Here is a 20,198-nt window from a genome sequence, read left to right as displayed (position 1 = left end):
TTGGGGGTGGGTGAGTTGCAGTTGCCTGTCATCCTCGCATTTGTTGACAGTTCAGGGTCTAGGGTATTTCACAGGTTTCTGGGGCCAGGATGATGTCCACTGGAGAATACAGTGTCTCATCTACCGCTTACCCCTGGAAAGGCTCTGCTTCCGGTGCACGGGAGCCCGGGCTTCCCCGGGCCTTCCTGATGACACCTGAGCCTCTGCTACACCTTTCAGGTGTCTCTGGGCTGCTGAGATCTCCAGGTTGCCCCGGGGTTGTAACAGGGACGCATTGTGACTGAGGGCTCTGGCCAGTCCATAAATCAGAGAGACGGACAACCTCAGCTCTCCCGCCCTTCCCATCCCGGGCAGGCCCCCTGCCCCACCCCCTCCAATTCCAGCCGGGGTCTGAGCGGTTGGGGTTTAACCCTGCATGCTCCCCGCCCCTCCCACGGGCCTCGGGTGCCAGGAAGCCGCGAGCCCAGGGGGCCCCCGAGGGCGCAGTGTGCGGCCCAGGCGGCAGGTGGCGGCGTCTCCCCGCGCCCCGCGGTCCCACAGAGCCCCCGGACCGCGCGCACGCACGCCCTTCACGGTACCGGGAAGCGCCCTGCCCAACACCGGCTCGCGGCGTCTCTGGGCTGGGCCGTCCAAGTCCGGAGGACAGAGGGTAGCGCCTGAGAGGCGCGGGCAGCTCTGGGTGCCGGCGCGACACTCTCGCCTCCGGGACCCGCCGCACAGCCCCCAAGGGTGCGGCGGCGTCCGGAGGCCGGGAGCCGACAGAGGAAGAAAGGCGGGGCGGGGAGGGGCGGGGGGGCCGGGCGGGGCCGGACGGCCGACTCCGGGAGTCGAGCCCAGCGCACCCGGGCCTCTCCTCTCCGCCCGGGTCGGCTGCCCACGGGACGCCCTCGGGCCAAGGCTGCATGGGGCTCCAGCGTGGCCGGCTCTTCTGGCCGCTGCTCCTGCTCGCGGCTGTCTGCTCCGGGATCCTGGTCGCCCTGTACTCCTCGGCGGTGGAGTTGCACCTGGGGCCCCGAACCGAAGCCAGGTAGGAGCTGCCGCGCGGGACCTGTCCGGAGGGTGCAGGGGACGCGGGGACTCGGGCTGCGGCCCTTTGTACCCAGAGCCTCCACCCCGGCGTTAAACTCGTGCTGCCGGGGGTCCCACAGCTGCTGCTGTATCCAAGAGGAACTTCGCCCCTTGCTCACCGGAGATCCACTCCCGACAGCTTTCTGCTGACTTCCCTCCAGCCCTAATTAGAAACCCTTTCATCTGTCCTACTTTGGCTTGGACATCGGATTCAGATAAAATCAGTCCCGGCTTTCCACGGATTGTCCCTCGCTAACCTCACATTTCTCAGATTCTACTTTGGGGGCGGGGACCCAAGTCTCCCAGATCCAGCGTTGCGCGCGGCTCCTCAGCCCGGCGGCGGCAGGTCGCGCCTCTCCGGCTCGCTGTGGTCCCTGCCCTCCCCGCGCCCGGGTCGCTTCTCTCCTCCCGCTCTGTTCCGTTGTTTATTTTGATAAGCCCCGTCCGGGCGCGATCCGGTGAAGAGGTGGACTGCGGCCCACCTTGGGCTCCATCCAAGTTTCCCTCCCTGAGCTGCTCCTGCTGCGCTCCGCTCCCTCTCCCTGACCCTGGGCACCTTCCTTTCATTTGGTGCCCCAGGAGGAGAAACCTGAGAGCCTGCCTTTGGTAGGTCACGGTTCCAGTTACTGAAGAAACCTTAAAAGGGATTTAGCTTTACTTCTGGAAGGTGGACCGAGCTGTGCCCAGCGTTTGGATTTGTAAGGCCCCATGGGTACCTACAGTCTGCTGCAGAGGCCTCTGGGCCCTGGCTTTCCCTTCCCAGTGCTTTTCGATCCACACAGTCCTCACTAAAGGGAATGAAGTCAGAATTAGTGTCTGCTCTCAGGAATGGGGCTCTCCAGGTGGCTCAGTGGTAGAGAATCTGCCTGCCAAGCAGGAGACCCAGGTTCAATCCCTGGGTCAGGAAGATCCCCTGGAGAAGGAAATGGCAACCCACTCCAGTATCCTTGCCTGGGAAATCCCAAGGACAGAGGAGCCTGGCGGGCTATAGTCCATGGGGTCGCAAAAGAGTCAGACACTCAGACAGGACTTCGCGACTAAAACACAAAACCAAAAACATTCAGGAAACAAAGTCAAAGGGCACCCAGTGTTACAAAACAATATGAAACACGCTTGCCATTGATTATGTGTCCCCTCCCTTTAGAAACAAAGGTGTTCTAGCTGGCAACACCTGAAGTTAACTTTGCCTCCTTGGAGTCAGACATTGCATAAGGAAAAGGACTGAAAAGAACTGAGGGTATTAAGAAAGGAGATCCGTATCAGTTTTCTGTAAAGATGTTTTGAAACACATTTATTTGAACATCCTTCAAAAGTAACTAATACCACTATAAATATGAGGTTGACTGAACATCCATTATACCTCAACAAAGCTTTTTTAAAAGACCTTTCATGTTTTAAAAATCTAGTACGACTTGTCCATATCCTTGATGTTTTGGTGATGTTTGCATTTAGCTAAACCCCAGGGGCCAGGTCCAGACTCAGCCTCATTAGGAGCTGGACAAGCAGAGGGGCAGGTGGGATGGAAATCTGAGCAGGGCGAGCAAGCTATGTAACCCTCCCTCACCTGGGGATCAAAAGCAGCCCTCCCGGGCTACGGTGGGGAGTCCAGGGGAAGCCGAGTGCTGGGACCAGGCCTGGCACACCGGAGATAGGAGATGAGGCTCTCCTTGCAGGTTAGAGGGTGGAATCGGTCCAATCAGTAGTTCCTGGGCTTGGGATTTCTAGACTTGTTTTAGAGTGGGTTGCCATTTCCTCCTCCAGGGGATCTTCCTGACCAAACCCATTGTCTCCTGCATTTACCGCTGAGCCTTTGGAGAAGCCTTATTCCCACGGTGGTGTCTAAAAGCCTTTGGATTCCCGGGGTGGGGGGTGTCGGGGGAGTCTCTTGAGCAGAAGGGTTGCTCTGGAGAGGAGCTGGCCTTCCTGAGACCCGAGCGATTCAGGGCTCCCTCCTGTTTCTATTCCACCCATTCAGCAGTTCCTCTGTCAGATTCCAAGCCTGGCTGGCATGTTAGAATCACTGGGGAGGAAGGGATGACAGTGGGGGGAGGGGGGTTGAATCACTGGAGACCCAGAACCAACCGATCAGAATTCTGGTGTTTTTCAAAAGTTCCCTGGGGGTTCCTGAAGGCCACCTGCGCTGAGCACCACGGTGCCAGTTCCTCCTCTGAGAGGAGCTACAGGGTTTTGTGGTTGGCTGATCTGGGTTGAGTGGAGGATAGGATCGCCCTGCTTTTTCTGGCCTGCTCTTCCAAAGTCTTTCACAAACCCTGAAGGCAGGTGGGTCCAGATGCCCTTGTGGCTCAAACGGTCTTGGTGCCTAGAAGCAAGTCACTGGAAGCCTTTGTTTCCTTCGAAACTGCTGACCTCAGATCCTCCCCACCTGCTCCCTCGGGGTTGTAGGGGAGGTGGGAGGAGTCTGGGAATAGCCTGACTACCCTCTTGAATGGATAGGGGCTCCTGTTCCTTCCTGTTTGCCCTCTGCCCAGGTGGCTCAGTGGTAAAGAAAGTTACTGCTATTGTAGGAGCTGCGGGTTTGATTCCTGGGTCAGGAAGATCCCCTGGAGAAGGAAATGGCAACCCACTCCAGTATTCTTGCCTGGAAAATCCCATGGACAGAGGAGCCTGATATGCTACATACAGTCCATAGGGCCGCAAAGAGTCAGACACAACTAAGCGCGTGTGCGCCACACACACACACACACACACACACATTGGTGCAGGGACCACCTAGCACCTAGCAGGTGGGTGTAGGGCAGTAACCTAGACCCTTACCTCCCTCCAGAAGGGTCAGTGTCGTTGAGGCTGTCACAGGGTCCCTTCCCTTTGCCCTTTAGGTAACAATAGCTAATATTTAGAAGACACTTCTTACATAAGATAACACAGACTCTGTTTGAAGGCTCCCGACAAGAATGCAGGCAGGGCTTTACTGGGGCCCCTGCGGGCGGCAACGGGAAGGAAACCCAATGCCAATTTTTCTTGCTTGCTCCCTGGGGGTGGGGCGGGGCTCGGTGAGTTGGTTCCTTCTACAGGATGACAGTAGGGGTGGGTCCAGGGGGTCAGGCCAGAGAGGTGGCTTAGGTGGCCCGCCCACCCCCTTAGTGGTGCCACGTGCCAGGTCAATGTGCATACCTGCTTCTGCTCAGATTTTGGTCTTTCTGTATCTCTCTTGTTCATAATTTGCCCCAGCCGCCGCATGTACTCAGCTACTTTTAGTCCCTTGTAGTTTATTTTGCATTTTGTTGCTCAAGGAGACGTTTGTCCAAGTGCAAGCACTGCAGCAAAGGGTCCCAGGCCCCAGCCTGTCTCAATCTGACCATCTGCATACCTGCATGATCATCCCTGCTGAACAGACACAGACACTGAGCTTCTGAGAAGTTCAGTGGCTTCCAGAGATCCTGGAACCCAAACCCACGGTGTCGGGCTTTGGCCCCACCCCTTTCGCCAGGTGAAGGGGGCCCAGGGCACCCGGGATCTAAAACCTGTTTTGCGGGCCTTAACAGGGAGACCGCTTAGATGGTCACGAGCCCAGGCCGCTGGCAATCTTTCCTATTTTATATTTTCATGTCTTAACCACCATCTCGCTGTTCCCATACATTCCACATTTCAGCCACTTGCCAAGGGGCTAGGCAGAACATAATAAGGTGATAATATTTTGTGCCCAAAGAGAAAGAGATGAGCAAGAATCAGAGCATAGGGGAAAAAATAAAAAAATCAGACCCTGATGGACGATCAGCCTCCAGAGTTACCAGATGAGCACGCTCCGGGGGCAGGTCAGACCCCGGCTTTACTTCCGCCTTCTCCCCCAGGAACACCACGTCATCATCTCAAGCTTTCTTTGGACCCAAGGCACCGAATTCTAGGACACGAAAGGTACAGTGGCGGGCTACCCTGTGGCGGGGTACAAGGGGAAAGGAAAATGGGAATGAGAACATTCTTACAAGCCTACTGGGCGGGAGCTCTCTGGAAACCCCCCTCCCTCCTCTCCTCCCACCCCGGCTACATCCCCCTCCCCACCCAGAGAATGGAGCACGGAACTGAGGGGCCAGCCAGCGCTCTTTAGACCTGACCACTGAGGTCCCTGCACCCCAACAGCAGAGAAACATGGCTCCATCTTTACTCCCTGGGGTATAACCAGCAGAAAAGTTCTTGCAAATCTTGATTTATCATTAAAAGTTCTCTGACTTTTACATTCTACACCTCAAAATGTCTTTTTACTGTAAAACTCACATTTAAACTGTTAGCATGCATGCGTGCTAAGTCACTTCAGTTGTGTCCGACTGTTTGCAACCCTATGGGCTGTAGCCCTCTGTCCATGGGATTCTCCAGGCAAGAATACTGGAGTGGGTCGCCATGCCCTCCTCCAGGAGATCTTGCCCACCCAGGGATCGAACCCGCATCTCTTACGTCTCCTGCATTGGCAGGTGAGTTCTTTACCACTAGCACCACCTGAGAAGCCCTGTAAACTGTTTACCATGAAGTAAACCCAAGCCCAGGGGCCTCTCTGCTCTGTCACAGAGCACAGTGACCGTGGCCTTACAGGCCATCTCAAGCACTTTACCTGCGTTCTCTCACTTACACCTGTCGGCAAGGTCGGGAGGCAGCTTTTGCAGTAAAATGAGGCACAGAGATACCCTGCTCAGGTTACCCATGGAAAAGAGGTGGCACAGGGATTCAGGCCTCTCTTGGACCCCCGGGCTGGGTCTGAACTCCCGAGCAACATGCCCTCACCCTCTGTGCAGGCTGCAGTCAAGCGGGATGATGACTATGTAGTTCTGGCCTGGTCCCGGTTTAAGAGTTGTTTTTCATGCCCAAGACACTGGAACTTGTTAACTGAGGTCTCATGGGGGCAAGATCTCACCACATGCAAGACTGAGTAACTGCAAAGCTGTAAGCGGCAGAGCGAGCTCCCCTCGGCAGGTGATGGAGACCCCACCCCCGCCACCCCCCGCCCCAAGAACAGAGATCAGGTGGACACTTGGCGGACTGGCTAAAGAAAGTCTTCAAGCGTCTTAAAGCACTTGGCCAGGTCATCTTTACTTTTCCTAAAGTCCTTTCACCTTGAGCTGCTGCTGCTAAGTCGCTTCAGTCGTGTCAGACTCTGTGCGATCTCATAGACAGCAGCCCACCAGGCTCCCCCATCCCTGGGATTCTCCAGGCAAGAACACTGGAGTGGGTTGCCATTTCCTTCTCCAATGCAGGAAAGTGAAAAGTGACAGTGAAGTCGCTCAGTCGTGTCCGACCCTCAGCGACCCTATGGACTTCAACCTTCCAGGCTCCTCCATCCATGGGATTTTCCAGGCAAGAGTACGGGAGTGGGGTGCCATTGCCTTCTCCTACTTGATGCTAATTGACATATTTCCTCACCTGGTTTAAAAACAAAAAGATTTGAGCTTTTGTCTTTTGGATATATATGACATGGGGGAAAAAAAATGAAGAAGTAGGTAAAGGAAAAATAAAGGTAAGAAAGTTAGACAATGTCAGATAAGTGCGTGAAAAATATGCCAGAGGGTGTCAGAGATGGGCTCTGAGCTTCCCTGTGACAACAGCAAAGAAGGAAAGCTTGCCACCCTGTCCATGAGATAAAAGCAAGCCAGCTGCCCAAGCAAAGTGCGCCTTTCTGGATATGGAGACCTGAAGATTTTTCTCTTGGAGCCTTGTAAAGGAGACCCTGGAAAACACCCCTATGATGAACTGAAGAGGAGTGAGACTGATGTAGTCAGTTCAGCTTAATGCTTGCTTTTAAAGCATGAATTTGGTCCATAAAGATTGCTGTGGGAGTAAAACAAGTTGAGCAGAACCCAAATTTCGTGTGTGTTTATCAGTGATTTTGTCAGCCAGAACACTGGTAAATGCAGAAAACCATACTGCACCAAAGGGAATCATGTAGGAATACCCAAAAGGCACGCACATGCACACTTCAGACAGCCATCTGCTTCATCGCATGTTTAATAACCGGCTTCCCACCACTTCACGATAACTCCCAAACTGCCACCCTTCCGAAGCCCACATCCCCAAGAATGTGTCAGTTCTTTTCCAAGGTCAAGTGCCATATTTTGAGAACTATTTATATATTTCTTGGGCTTCTCTGGTGACTCAGACAGTAAAGAATCTGACTGCAATGCAGGAGACCTGGGTTTGGTCCCTGGGTCGGGAAGATCCCCTGGAGAAGGTAATGGCTACCCACTCCAGTATTCTTGCCTGGAGAATCCCCTGGACAGAGGAGCCTGGTGGGCTACAGTCCATGGGGTTGCAAAGAGTAGGACACAACTGAGCGACTAACATTTTCACTTTTCTAGATGTTTCCTAACCAGTGAATGTGTGTAAAACTGCTTCTATCTTCATTTTATGCATCACTGATCAAGTTTTTTGAGTTTCTGCTGCTCGTAGTCCCTTTTCCCGAAAGCCCTGTGGTTTGGGTTGCAGTTCTGCACGATGGTTTTTAGGCATTTGTATGTCACATAACAGCAGAAATGACTGTACTCTTTCCCGCGTTGTCCTTTGATGAAACCAACGTCTTAACCAAGACCCCCTTCAGTGGAAGAATAGCCCTGACCAGGCCGGGGCTGCTCAGGAATCTAACACGGGGGTCTGGGGGTAGAGGGGGGCTGGGGCCTGTCTGGTACGCGTGCTCTCCTTCAAGGCCGCTGGGTGCGGAGGCCCCTGCGTGCGGAGGCCCCTGCAAGGCTTCCTTTGCTGCTGGCACCAATGACCACCAACTTGGGAGCCTTAAAACAAGAGAAATGGAGTCTCTCACAGTTCTAGAGGCCAGAAGTCTGAAGTCAGGTATCCAGCAGGGCCAGCCGCCCTCTGAAGTCTCCAGGGAAGAATCTCTCCTGGCCTCTTCCAGCTTATGGGGGCTCTAGCTGTCCCCTGGCTTGCAGCTTCATCACTCACTCTCTGCCCCCGACCCCCACCATCAGCACGTGCCTTCTTTGTATGATTTTATTTTTGTTTATTTATTTTTGGCCGTGCGGCGTCTTCGTTGCTGCATGGGCCCTCCTCTAGTGGTGGTGAGCGAGGGCCACTCTCTAGCTGCGGTGCACGGGCTTCTCATTGCGGTGGCTTCTTTTGAGGCAGAACACAGACTCTAGGGCGTACACACTTCAGCCACTGCGGCCCATGGGCTCCGTAGTTGCGGCTGCCGGGCTCTAGAGCACAGGCTCAATAGTTGTGGAGCACAGACTTCATTGCTCCACGGCATGTGGGATCTTCCCGGATCAGGGGATCGAATTCATGTCTCCTGCACTGGCAGGTGGATTCTTTACCCCTGAGCCACCACGGGAAGCCTAGCACATGCCTTCTTATAAGGATACCAGTCATTGAATTTAGGGCCCACCTTAGTACATTAGAAGTTATACTCCATTTATGTGTGTGGCTCAGTCACTTCAGTCGTGTCTGACGCTTTGCAACCCTATGGACTGTAGCCAACCAGGTTCCTCTGTCCATGGGATTCCCCAGGCTGGAGTGTGTTGCCTAGCCCTCCTCCAGGGGATCTTCCCAACACAAGGATCAAACCCGCGTCTCCTTCACCTTTTTGCATTGCAGGCAGATCCTTTACTGCTGAGCCACCTTACGGTATAATCTCACCTGACTGATTACATCTGCAAAGACCCTCTTTCCAAATAAGGTCACATTCTGAGGTTTGGGGCAGACATGAATTGGGAGAGGGGACATTATTCAACTCAAGATAGGCACCGGCTGGTCAAAGACATCACAGATCTTCCCAGTAGCCCTTTCCATGTGAACCCTACTGCAGCAAGGACGGCCAGGGCAAGGGTTTGGACCCAGGCTGATGGATTCCAAGGCCTGGGGTGGACCTCCTCCAATACAGGGCAGGCAGCTCTTACCCATTTGTGGGAAAGTGCCCTCAAGTTCCCCCCAAGTGTGAGGTAAAGTAGTAGGCCAGAGCCGTCAGGCCCCAGAGACGTGGCATCCAGGGAGAAGGGCTGGGCAGGGTAAATCCAGAAAGCTCTCTGACCCCTACCAGGCCACTGCGTACAGGCCAGCTTGGCTGGCACATCTAGGGGGTGGCCCAAGGCTGGAGAGGGGAAGGGCAGCACTTCCCTCCCAGCCCTCTTGTGGGGTATGCGGGCTCCCTGGAAGGTTCCTACCCACCCTACCTTCTAGAACAGCCCTCGGGGACTTCCCTGGGGGTCCTTGGGCTTCCCTGGTGAGTTTGATCCCTGGGTGTGGGAAGATCCCACCCAGGAGAAGGAAATGGCAACCACTCCAGTATTCTTGCCTGGAGAATCCCATGGATAGAGGAGCCTGGCAGGCTACAGTCCATGGGGTCACAAAGAGTGGGACAGAACTGAGCAACTAACACTGGGGTCCAGTGGTTAAGAATCCGCCTGGCAGTGTAGGGCACGTGGGTTCCATTCCTGGCTGGGCAAGTGGGATTCCCACATACCTCAGGGCAGCTAGGCCCACAGTGCCACTGGAGAGCTCTCATGCCACACCTAGAGAGACCTGACCACGAAGATCCTACATGATGCAACTAAGACCCAAGGCGGCTAAATAAGTAAATTAAAAAAAGAAACAGCCCTCTTATCTTGTCACCCACAGAACCTGCTCTGTCGACATCCACTTTCTCTTGCCGTTCAGCGGCACCCTCGCTTCCGGAATCTGTTTAACCTCTCCACTCCAGTGCTGCTGTCGGGGGACCTCTTCACCCCGCAGCTCTGGGACAGCCTGAGCCAGCACAAAGCCCCCTACGGCTGGCAGGGGCTCTCCCACCAAGGTAACCTGCAGCCCTCTGGCCCTAAATAGTCCATTCCTCCTGCTTTGGGGCCACGGTGCCCCTTTCTCCTCACTTCCTCCCAGGCAGGCTTCAAGGCTCACCTCCACTGCTGTGAGACTCCCTGCCTCTACAAGCACCCTCTACAAGGGTCAAGGAGAGGGGCCTGGCTACTGCCCCACCCGACCCCTCTACCAGTGGCTCTTGCCCTCCTGGGGCCTGGCATGAAAGATGGCCAGTGTGCAAAGGTGGCTGAGGATAGCAGTTGTGAGCCCTCAAACAGCCCAATGATGGCTGATGCTGGGAGAGACCACCCAGAGCCCCTTCCACTTTAAGTCGGCCCCTCACCCTACCCCCGAAGGCCCCAAATTATTTCCTTTTGGAATAAGCAAAGTCTTGGGAGGACTGGTTATCTGAGTTCTCAAGATGACTGGGGCCACAGCCAACCCTCCCGCCCCACCACCCTCTTTGCAGGCGTCCTGCTCCCACGGACGTTTCCCTGTCCTCCACCTTCTGTGCCTCTTGAGAGGGGCCTGGTGTCAGGCCTCAGGCAGGTGCGGGTGCCAGGAATTCTCGGGAAGGCCCCAGTGCCCCTCACAGCACTCCACCTTGTCCCACAGCCATCACCTCCACCCTCAGCCTCCTGAATGGCTCGGAGAGCACCAGGCTGTTCGCCGTCTCCCGGGAGCTGCTTCCTGGTTGCATCCGGTGTGCCGTGGTGGGTAACGGAGGCATTTTGAATGGCTCCCGCCAGGGTCAGAACATCGATGCCCATGACTACGTGTTCAGGTATGTGGGCTAGGGGCCAGGGAGGAAGCAGGAGAGGAGCTGGGTGGAGAGCTGGTCCCCAGCCAGCCCCCCGGGGGGAGCATCGTAGGTGAGGGCGTGGGCTAATGGAGCAGCAGCGGCCTCAGGCAGCTCAGCAGTTGTGACGGGCGGACAGGCGTGGACAAGGGCGTTAGGCAGACAGACCCTGAAGACGCACGAGGCTGTGGTCAACCCAGGGGACCCAGGAGGAAGGAGCTGCCAGGGCTGGCTTCGCCCATTTCACAGGGCATCCTTCAGGTGCCCGGCTTCAGGATGGGGCTGGCGACTGGGCACTGGGGCTGCCGTGGGTAGAGGGAGTGCCAGAAGCCTGGGGATGGAAGTCAACATGCAGTACCGTGTAGCCACAAGCAGGCTGATGAGCCTCTGTTTGGACCAGACTCAACGGTGCGGTGATCAAAGGCTTCGAGAATGACGTGGGCACCAAGATCTCCTTCTACGGTTTTACTGTGAACACAATGAAGAACTCCCTCATCTCCTACTCGAACGTGGGCTTCACCTCTGTGCCGCAGGGACAGGTGAGGCTCCCATGGGCACCACGGTCCCTGACAGCCAGCACCGTTGTTTCCTGTCCGCCCCCCATCGCACCACAGGGCAGGCCACGGGGTTCCCACGCCCCAGCCCAGCGGATGGACAGGTTGTACGCCAGGATCTAGGGCCTGTGTAATGGGGCGCCCTGTAGCTCAGGACCAGGAAAGCTCTGGAGTGGAGCGTGAATGACTAATGTTTACTGAAGGCTTATGGAGTGCCAGGCACTTTACAGAGGCCACGTCAGCCCCCTCTTACTGGTGAGGGCACTAAGACTCAGGGCCCCTTCGTTCAACAGACTGGCAGTGGAGCCCGACTCAAACCCCTGCTACCCCCCTGACCCAGAGGTCAGCAGCACACAGCCAGCCAGAGGGTATTTGCTGAGTGTCTCCTCCATTCCAACCCCACACACACTCAGCACAGCAGCCCCTGAGAACTGGAACCTGAGTCTGTCTGCTGCCTCCAGGCTCTTTCAGCCACACCCAGCTGCTCTAACACCATGCTTCCCCTTCTAGAGGGCTTCCCTGAGAGCTCAGTTGGTAAAGAATCCACCTGTGATGCAGGAGACCCCACTTCGATTTCCTGGTCAGGAAGATCCACTGGAGAAAGGAAATACTCACTCCAGTATTCCAGCCTGGAGAATTCAGAATTCCATGGACCGTATAGTCTATGGGGTCATAAAGAGGCAGACAAGACTGGAGCGACTTTCACTTTCTTTCCCCTTCTAGAGCAGGCTGGCTACCACATGCAGCGGGGAGGTCCCAAGATAAGGGTGCTGTGGTGCTTGATAGGGCTGGTTTGAGTTTTCAGCAGCTTCCTCCTCTTACCAGGGACGTCAGGGGTGTCCAAGCTACAGCATCCATGCTCTGAGGCCTCTTTTAGCTCATGATGAAACAAGATAGCACAGTTTCATTTCTGGTGTAGCCACAGAACCTGTATGCATGTGTGCTAAGTCGATTCAGTTGTGTCCAACTCTGTGCAACCCTATGTACTGTAGCCCTCCAGGCTCCTCTGTCCACGGGATTCTCCAAACAAGAATACTAGAGTGGGTTGCCATGCCCGCCTCCAGGGCATCTTCCTGAACCAGGGATCAAACTCCCATCTCTTATGTCTCCTGCATTGGTAGGTGAATTCTTTACCATTAGTGCTACCTGGGAAGAACCTGTATGAGTTTTCCTTAACTGCATGACGAATGACCCCCAAACCTCATAGCTGTAAACAACAAGTACTGCTTATCTTGCCATTTTCATGAGTCAGGAATTTGGGAGCAGCTCAGTAGAGTGATTTTGTCCACTTCTTTTTTTTTAGCCTCCTCTGGCAGCATGAAAGTGTTAGTTGCTCAGTCACGTGGTCCAACTCTCTGCGACCCCATGGGGTGTACCCCACCAGGCTCCTCTGTCCTTGGAATTCTCCAGGCAAGAATACTGCAGAGGGTAGCCTTTCTCTTCTCCAAGGGATCTTCCTGACCCAGAGTCCAAGCTGGGTCTCCCTCATTGCAGGCCGATTCTTTACTGTCTGGGCCATCAGGGATGCCCTTCCCAGATGACTCAGCAAGTAAAGAATCCACTTGCAATTCAGGAGACACAGGAGATGCAGGTTCAATCCCTGGGTTGGAAAGAGCCCCTGGAGAAAGAAATGGCAACCCACTCCAGTATTCTTGCCTGGGAAATCCCATGGCCAGAGGAGCCTGGCGGGCTACAGTCCAACGGGGTTGCAAAGAGTTGGACACGACTGAGCAACTAAGCATACACACACCAGCAGCATGTGGGACCCTAGTTTGCTGATGAGGGATTGAACTTGCACTCCTGCATTGGAAGGTGGAGTTTTAACCAGTGGACCAGAGAAGTCCCTCATCGGAGTGGTTTTGGCTCAGGGTCTCCCAGTAGTCACAGTCAGGCTTGACAGGGGCCGCGGTCATCAGAAGGCCCGCCTGGGCCAGGGTGAAGATGGCTCCCTCACAGCCCTCACCATGTGGGCCCCTCTGCAGGCTAATACACTGCCTCCCCGATGGGGTAGCTAGTTTGACCCAGAGCGAGTGATCCCAGAGAGCAAGGAAGCTCCTCCAGTGTCTTTTATGAACCCCTCTCCAAGGGGGTCACACACGCTTCCTTACTCCCACTTTTTCGTATCCATTAGAAAAATTCTTAGTCCCTCAGTCCAGCCCACACTCAAGGGAATGGCAGTTGAGCACGGCTCCTTGAAGGGAAGAGTATCAGCGGGTCTGAGTGCTGAAACCCTCAGTGGAACCCGAAAGAACAGGGCACCCAAAAGTGGAAAATACAGACTCAGAAAGGAGAGGCTCCTGCCCGGGCAGGGGCCGGACCGGGCGGAGGGCGGTCCACTCGGAGCAGGAAGTCCCCGTGGTCTTGTCCCCACCGGGGCTGCTTCTCTGTTGCCCCAACAGTACCTGCGCTATATCTTCATCCCCTCGGACATCCGTGACTACCTGATGCTGAGATCCGCCATCCTGGGTGTGCCTGTCCCCGAGGGCACCGATAAAGGAGACAGGTGAGCAGCCAAGCAGGGAAATAGGGCACGGTACTGCTCCCGGGTCCACCGTCAGATGGGAAAGGTGGCTGAAGGTGGCCAGAAAGGCCCCAAGAATCCACCAGAGCATTAGAAGAGTAAACTCTTCTTTTTTTCCTACCCTCGGGAAAGCCCAGGTAATGCTGCTGGTCCCCAGGGACCCTCCTGACCAGGTGGGCTGCAGGTTCAAGGGGCTCCTTTTGGAATGGGGGCCGGCAGGCCTGGCCCCTCAGCTTCAGCTGCGGTCCCCATAACCCGCCCAGCCACCCAGCTGGCCTGTCCGCAGCTGTCCCTGCTGTCCCGTTGAGTGCATTGTGTTTGGAGACTAAGAGTGAGGGCCAGGACCCATGCCACTCCTTGGCGGGCACCCTCCCAAGACTGCCCATGAAATGGGAGAGCAGGGGACGTGGGCCCAGTGTCCTGCAGAGTGGGAACAAAGGGCCCTCTGTCTGTCCTCCCCCACCTTCCTGGACAGCAGGCCCGTGTCCAGCTCTTTTGAACCATGTCCGGGCCTCATCTGAACCTTCTCCCTGTGGTGCTGAAGACAATTTCTTGTCCCTGAGTCGGGTCCTCATAAATCTGCACCAACCCCTGTGGCCGCCAAGGACCGACCCTCCTGTCTCGCTGGCTGGCCCCGGTACATCTCACCCACCCTCAAAGAGCACCTTCTGAGGCGTCCTTAGGGGTTAAGCCCTCGGGGGCCAGGCCGGCTACGCCAGCCCCGCCCTGTGCCCCGCCCCAACCTGCTGATGACCCAACAATCGCCTGGCAGCGGCTCCTGGGGGTGGGCTTTGCGACCCAGACGGGACTGGCTCCTGGGGGTTGGGAGGGGCTGGCTCAAAGACATCGGGTGGACATTAAGCCTCCCCAACACCAATGAGCTCCCCCTCCCATTCCCCTAATCCATCCCCTGCCCAGTCCCCCTCCCAGTCCAGATCCAACCATACCAACCAGCAGCCCTACGCCAGCTCTGGCGGCTCAGCTCCTTCACCGTCCCCCACCCGGGGGTCTTCCCGTGCCCCCTCTCACCCTGCCACCCCAAATGCCTCACAGCCCTCTTCCCGGGCCTCCTCCCTGACCCCCAGCCCTCATGTCCAGCCTCGGGGGTCTTCCCAAAATGCCACTCCACCTGCCTCCAAATCTCCCTCTCAATCTGGCTTGAAATCCCTCTCCCGAAACTCTTCCCAAACTCCCCCCATACCTGGCGCCAAGTCCCCCGCCCACAGTCCCGCGCCCTCAGCCTCCTACATCGGGCTCGGGCTTGGGCCCATCCGGGGCATCCCGTCCTACATCGCCCCCTACGTGCCCCGCTTCATGAAAGAGGCCCCCTTCTTCCAGCCTCCTACTTCGCCCCTCCCGCAGAACCAGTGCTTCCCCTGCTCCTTCCCCTGCCGGGCCCGGGACCGCCCGCGCAAGCCCCCCGACTCCCTGTACTTCCCTCTCCTCCCGCCCCCTCCGCACCTCCCCCGGGTCAGCTGCTCCTACCCGTCTCCCCCCGCCCTGTTCACGCCCCCCTCCTCCCTCTCCTACACCCCGCCCACCGAGGTCCTGGTGGGCGGGAAGCCGCACGTGGTGCCCACGGTGCTCCCAGCCACCTTCTACACCCCCTTCTCCCGCTACTACTCCCAGCCCCGCCCCTACCGGTCCATCCACCGACACCGCCCCAGCGCCTTTCACCTCTCCTCACTCCACAACCCGTCGTACGACGCCTCGGGCCGCTCTGTTCACTTCTATCGTGGGTCCTAGGCCTCAGACCTATTTTGGACTGGACTCCTCTGCCAGCAAATTCAGGCTACTCCATCCAGACTTCATCAGCTACCTGACAGAGAGGTAGGTGCGGGCAGGGGTGGTGCTGGGAGCAACTCCCCTGCCCACCCCCACCATTCGCCCCACACCTACAGGCTGCTGCTGCTGCTAAGTCGCTTCAGTTGTGTCCGACTCTGGGCGACCCCATAGAAGGCAGCCCACCATCCCTGGGATTCTCCAGGCAAGAACACTGGAGTGGGGTGCCATTGCCTTCTCCAATGCATGAAAATGAAAAGTGAAAGTGAAGTCGCTCAGTCGCCTCTGACTCTTTAGCGACCCCATGCACTGCAGCCCACCAGGCTCCTCCGTCCATGGTATTTTCCAGGCAAGAGTACTGGAGTGGGGTACCATTGCCTTCTCTGGCAGCACTGGCTTTATCCCCTGAAGATGAAACCCCAAGCTGGGTCATGTGCCGAGGACCACCGTGGCCGCCCCCACTCCCCGCCCCGCAGCACTTACACTGCTTCATTTACTTGTTTAGTTCCTCAGTCCTGTCCCATTCTTTGTGACCCCATGGATGGTAGCCCGCCAGGCTTCTCTGTCCATGGCATCTCCCACAAAGAATACTGGAGTTGGTTACCACTTCCTTCTCCAGGGGACCTTCTGAACCCAGATTGAACCCGTCTTCTGTTATTGGCAGGTGGATTCTTTACCACTGAGCCACCAGGTTAAATACATTGATGGAGGTGATGTTCTATCACTCAAGGTAGACAGGAAACCCAACAGGCTTACTTACCAAAAACGTTCACCAACGCTTAGGCTGGGTATAGCGGGACTGTAAGTGTGGGGCTGTATGGGGACTAGTGGAAGCCAGCGTTCAGGCCCAAACACAGGAGGACCCTGGGAGGAGCCTGGGGAACCCCTGCCTGCAGATCTCCACCCCCATCCCACCCATCAGTGGTTCTCAGCAGGAGGCTGGTCCACCGTCCTGTCTGAAGTTTTGGTTGTCACTAGGCGACCTGAGTGCCCCTAGTGGGCAGAGGCCGGGGATGCTGCTGAACCACCTACAAGACACAGGGCAGCCCCTGCAACGCACATCTGTCCAGCCTGAAGTGGTGACAGTGCTGCAGCTGGGAAACCTACTGCATGCAGCCCCAGGCTAGCACCCCAAGACCCAGAGCAGGCCAGGGGTGGCAGGGGAGTCTGGGAGGCAAGCTGAAGACCACTCAACAGACGAAGAACAGGCTGAGAAGCTGGGTGGTTTGCCTGGCAAGGCCTAGATGAGAACCCAGGGCTGAGGTCAAGGCTCGTGGTCACCATACTGCGGCCTCACTTTGGGACCATCTGGGTGTCTGAAGCGTGTACGTGTGCTTGCACACATGTGCGCCATCTCACTAGCGGCCCAGTCACAGGACCTACGTGTACTCTGTCCTCATGTGTGGCTCCTGCTTGGCCAGTCCGGAGGTGAAATTTAGGTGTCAGGTTAAATAACTACGCCAACTATGCCCTAGACGTTGTGGTGCGGGAGGGTGTTGCAGAGAGGAAAAGCAAGTTAGGCTGGACTCAGGCTTCTAGAGAGGGAGAGAGGGAAGGGTCTCACCTATGTTTCTTCAGGAGGGCCTGTTCCTCCTGCTCACTGCTTGTTACCTAAGGTGTTATTTCAACCAAAGATTTTTGTGTATAATTCATCTTTCTCCAAATGGCAGATGGGTGAGGGCAGAAGGGCCAGAAAATTTTGCCGTTTCCCAACCTGCCTGAGTTGGTGTAATGGCACAACCCTCAAGCAAATGTGCAAGACCAAAAGTCCTGGGGTTTTTTGGCTGCCCTGGGTTTTCTTTACTGCACAGGCTTTCTCTAGTTGTGGCGAACAAGGTCTGCTCTTCGCTGTGGGGTGCAGGCTTCTCATTTTGGTGGCCTCTCCAGAGTGCGGGCTCTAGGCACACGGGCTTAGTTGCTCCTCAGCATGTAGGATCTTCCTGGACCAGGGATTGAACCCATGTCCACTGGACCACCAAAGAAGTCCTCTGGAGTCTTTGAGTTTTGACACTTCTTTTTGCTTCCAGGTTTCTGAAATCAAAGTTGATTAACACAAAATTTGGAGACCTATACATGCCTAGTACTGGGGCCCTCATGTTGCTGACAGCTCTACATACCTGTGACCAGGTAAGAGGTCTGCTCTTTCAGGAGCCCACAGCAGCAGAGCTGGTGTGAATGGAACCTTATTCCATCCATGAGATCCTCTACGTGAGGCCTGCTAGCCCAGACCTGGGACTCTGGGCCTCCATCCCGTGGCAGAAGGCTCCCCAGCTGCAGGAGCCACCTAGTCTAGGGAATGGGGTGGAGGAAGTGCTCTCGGTCCCGTAGGGGACAGCCTTCGGACCCAGTCTTGCCTTCCTCCCCAGGGCCACCTTCCCCTGGGCTTGTCCTTTCACCCTCTGCCCCAAGGCAGACGCTGCACATGGTGTTTAAGGGACATATGACCCAACTGCTCTTGTGAAAGCAAAATCTCAACCAAAGTGGGTAGGGACATCTGTTTTGGGAGGACACTCTCAAACTGAGGTGGGCATCCTTCCACACGTGGAGTCTCTGAAATCACTCCATGAGCCAATTCTTGCTGGGGTGGTACCCATGAGCTGCAGAGACAGAGGCTGAGAATCAGTTTTCAGGGAAAGGCAGTGTTGACCCAGGCACAAGAGCTGGAGGACAAGCACCACTGGACTCCAAGCACCACTGGACTCTGGTCCCCCTTTTCCATGTTTAAAACAGGACTCTCCTGTCTGCAGTCACCATGAGAACAGGAAACGGGAGGTAAGGGGCTTTCTGCCTCCATCTTGAGCATAATGATCATGGCTTTGGTGTCACAGACCAGAGTTCAAAACCCAGCCCAGCTACTTATTAGCTTGTGACTGCGGACACACGTTTTGGTTATCTTTCTGAGCCCATTTCCCCATTTGTAAAACAGGGACAGTATCTACGCTTAAGAGTTGGGTGAGAAAATGTGCAGAAATAACACAGTGCAGATATGAAAACGTGGGTGAGAACGGTTGTTTACTCTCACCTCCACACAAGGCAGCTATGCCTAAGTTCCTTCCACTTTATAAACTGTGCTTAGTCGCTCAGTCGTGTCCGACTCTGCAACCCCATGGACTGTAGCCCACCAGGAACCTCTGTCCATGGGGATTCTCCAGGAAATACTGGACTGGGTTGCCATTCCCTCCTCCAGGGGCCACACTGCAGGCACGTTCTTTACCATCTGAGCACCAGGGAAGCCCTTTACACCAGGGAAGCCCTGTGTAAATGGCTTCTCAAATGCTAGCAGCTCATTATGCTAATGAGCTGCTTCTCATAGCAGCTCAAATGCTAACTCAAATGCTAACTGTCCTTCTCCAGGTTAGCGCCTATGGATTCATCACAAGCAACTACCAGAAATTTTCTGACCACTATTTCGATCGAATGAAGAAGCCACTGATATTCTATGCAAACCACGACCTGTCCCTGGAAGCCACCCTTTGGAGGGACCTGCACAAGGCTGGCATCCTTTGGTTGTACCAGCGGTGACCCAAAAGCATCCAAGACCTTTATTTTTGCAGAGCTGCGGCCCTGGGCCCTCAAGTAACTAAAGCTACCTTCTTGTGTGTTCCATCCTTGACATCCACCTACCCCTTCACTACAGAGGACAGAGTGGATGTGTCAATGTCACTCAAGACTGCCCTTTGTGGGACACCCTGCCTTGTCCTTAGCTCACCCAAGGAGACTCCTCTGGGCCCAGGGAGACAACCCAACCTTGGTCGAGGAAAAACATTGCTCTGCTGGGCTCATCTTTAAAACTGAAGACAACACTCTCAAGATGAGACCGACCAGCACGAGCATGCAGGTATCCTTCAGAGCTGAGTGTTTTCCAAGCCAGCAGTGGCACAGACTGACTTGGTCAGTGGAGTGGCTCAGGGCCTCTCAATTAACGAAGGTCAAGCAGCAGTAGAAACAAATGCACTTTTCAGCCCAAATCCTCCCACTAGCATGTCCGGCCTCAGACTCCAAAGCAGTTCACCTCAAGGACATGTTGGAACAGCTTTTCTGAGAAAGGGAACAGACTCACTTCTGCCCCCTGATAAAGTGGGAGCACAAAGGGCAGAAAGTCATTTGAAATTAGTTAATTGCATAAATGACGGATAACCACTGTGTCTGTTTGTGTTGGGGAAAGTAGTGTATTACGCAGGGTATTAGCATGGAGAGTCTGAACCACCAGAAAGTCCTGGCCTCTGATTAAAGGCCCACTGAAGATGTATTAACACCCCATCACCAAAAGGACATTATTGGGTAACAAACCCTCATCACTGGACATTGACAATCAAGGCTTCAATAATTTGACTGGATACAGGCAGCTTTCTTTTAGATTATACGGGCTTCAAAGTGTAAATCAACTGAATGACCACTACACAGCTCCGCACATAAACCCTGGGTTTGACTGGCTGGTGTTACTATATCCCATAAGGCAGTGGAGCGGGCTGGGGAGGCCTCCCATCCAGAACCTGGCCTCTGGCCCCTGCTTCTGAAGGGTCATTCCTCTCCATACAACACCGCTGCCTTAGAAACTTAAGACAGGTGACTAAGAAAAACGACATATAGGATTTAACCACTATAGCAGCTACTTGAGAAAGCATGGCTTCCTGAGGCCTGGACCCCTTTCCCCCCATATTTTATTTTTTCCCTATTCCCATCACATCTGTAGTTAGCAAACCAGTCAATGGTATAAGATCGATTTAGT

The 20,198-nt window shown here is 55.3% G+C and overlaps 1 protein-coding gene across 18 annotated transcripts; it reads left to right on the top strand.

The window, feature by feature from the left end:
* Positions 1 to 400: 400 nt before the first annotated feature.
* On the top strand, positions 401 to 19,609 carry ST6GALNAC2 (ST6 N-acetylgalactosaminide alpha-2,6-sialyltransferase 2). 18 transcript variants are annotated; one of them, XR_015147194.1, is made up of 10 exons: positions 817 to 1,027; positions 4,878 to 4,941; positions 9,637 to 9,811; positions 10,429 to 10,597; positions 11,013 to 11,151; positions 13,566 to 13,669; positions 14,163 to 14,324; positions 15,317 to 15,517; positions 17,497 to 17,596; positions 18,824 to 19,609. XR_015147194.1 is itself a non-coding variant. In XM_086356296.1 (9 exons), exons 5-9 carry the CDS (start codon positions 12,269 to 12,271, stop codon positions 18,989 to 18,991), a joined length of 588 nt encoding a protein of 195 aa, XP_086212422.1. In that variant the 5' UTR covers positions 817 to 1,027; positions 4,878 to 4,941; positions 10,429 to 10,597; positions 11,013 to 11,151; positions 12,159 to 12,268; the 3' UTR covers positions 18,992 to 19,609. The 18 variants fall into 18 exon arrangements, 9 of the variants coding, with proteins under 9 accessions (XP_086212414.1, XP_086212412.1, XP_086212415.1 ...); XR_015147191.1 differs by lacking the exon at positions 14,163 to 14,324 and adding an exon at positions 12,159 to 12,283 and having other exon boundaries at positions 15,434 to 15,517; XR_015147192.1 differs by lacking the exon at positions 14,163 to 14,324 and adding an exon at positions 12,159 to 12,283.
* Positions 19,610 to 20,198: the final 589 nt, after the last annotated feature.

The sequence above is a fragment of the Bos grunniens genome, chromosome 19 (genome assembly GCF_055505025.1).
Source record: "Bos grunniens cultivar Pamir isolate PY7600 chromosome 19, Bosgru_T2T1.0, whole genome shotgun sequence".
Lineage (NCBI taxonomy): Eukaryota > Metazoa > Chordata > Mammalia > Artiodactyla > Bovidae > Bos > Bos grunniens.
Note: the sequence above shows the minus strand (reverse complement) of the source record. Positions and strands in the feature narration are given on the sequence as shown.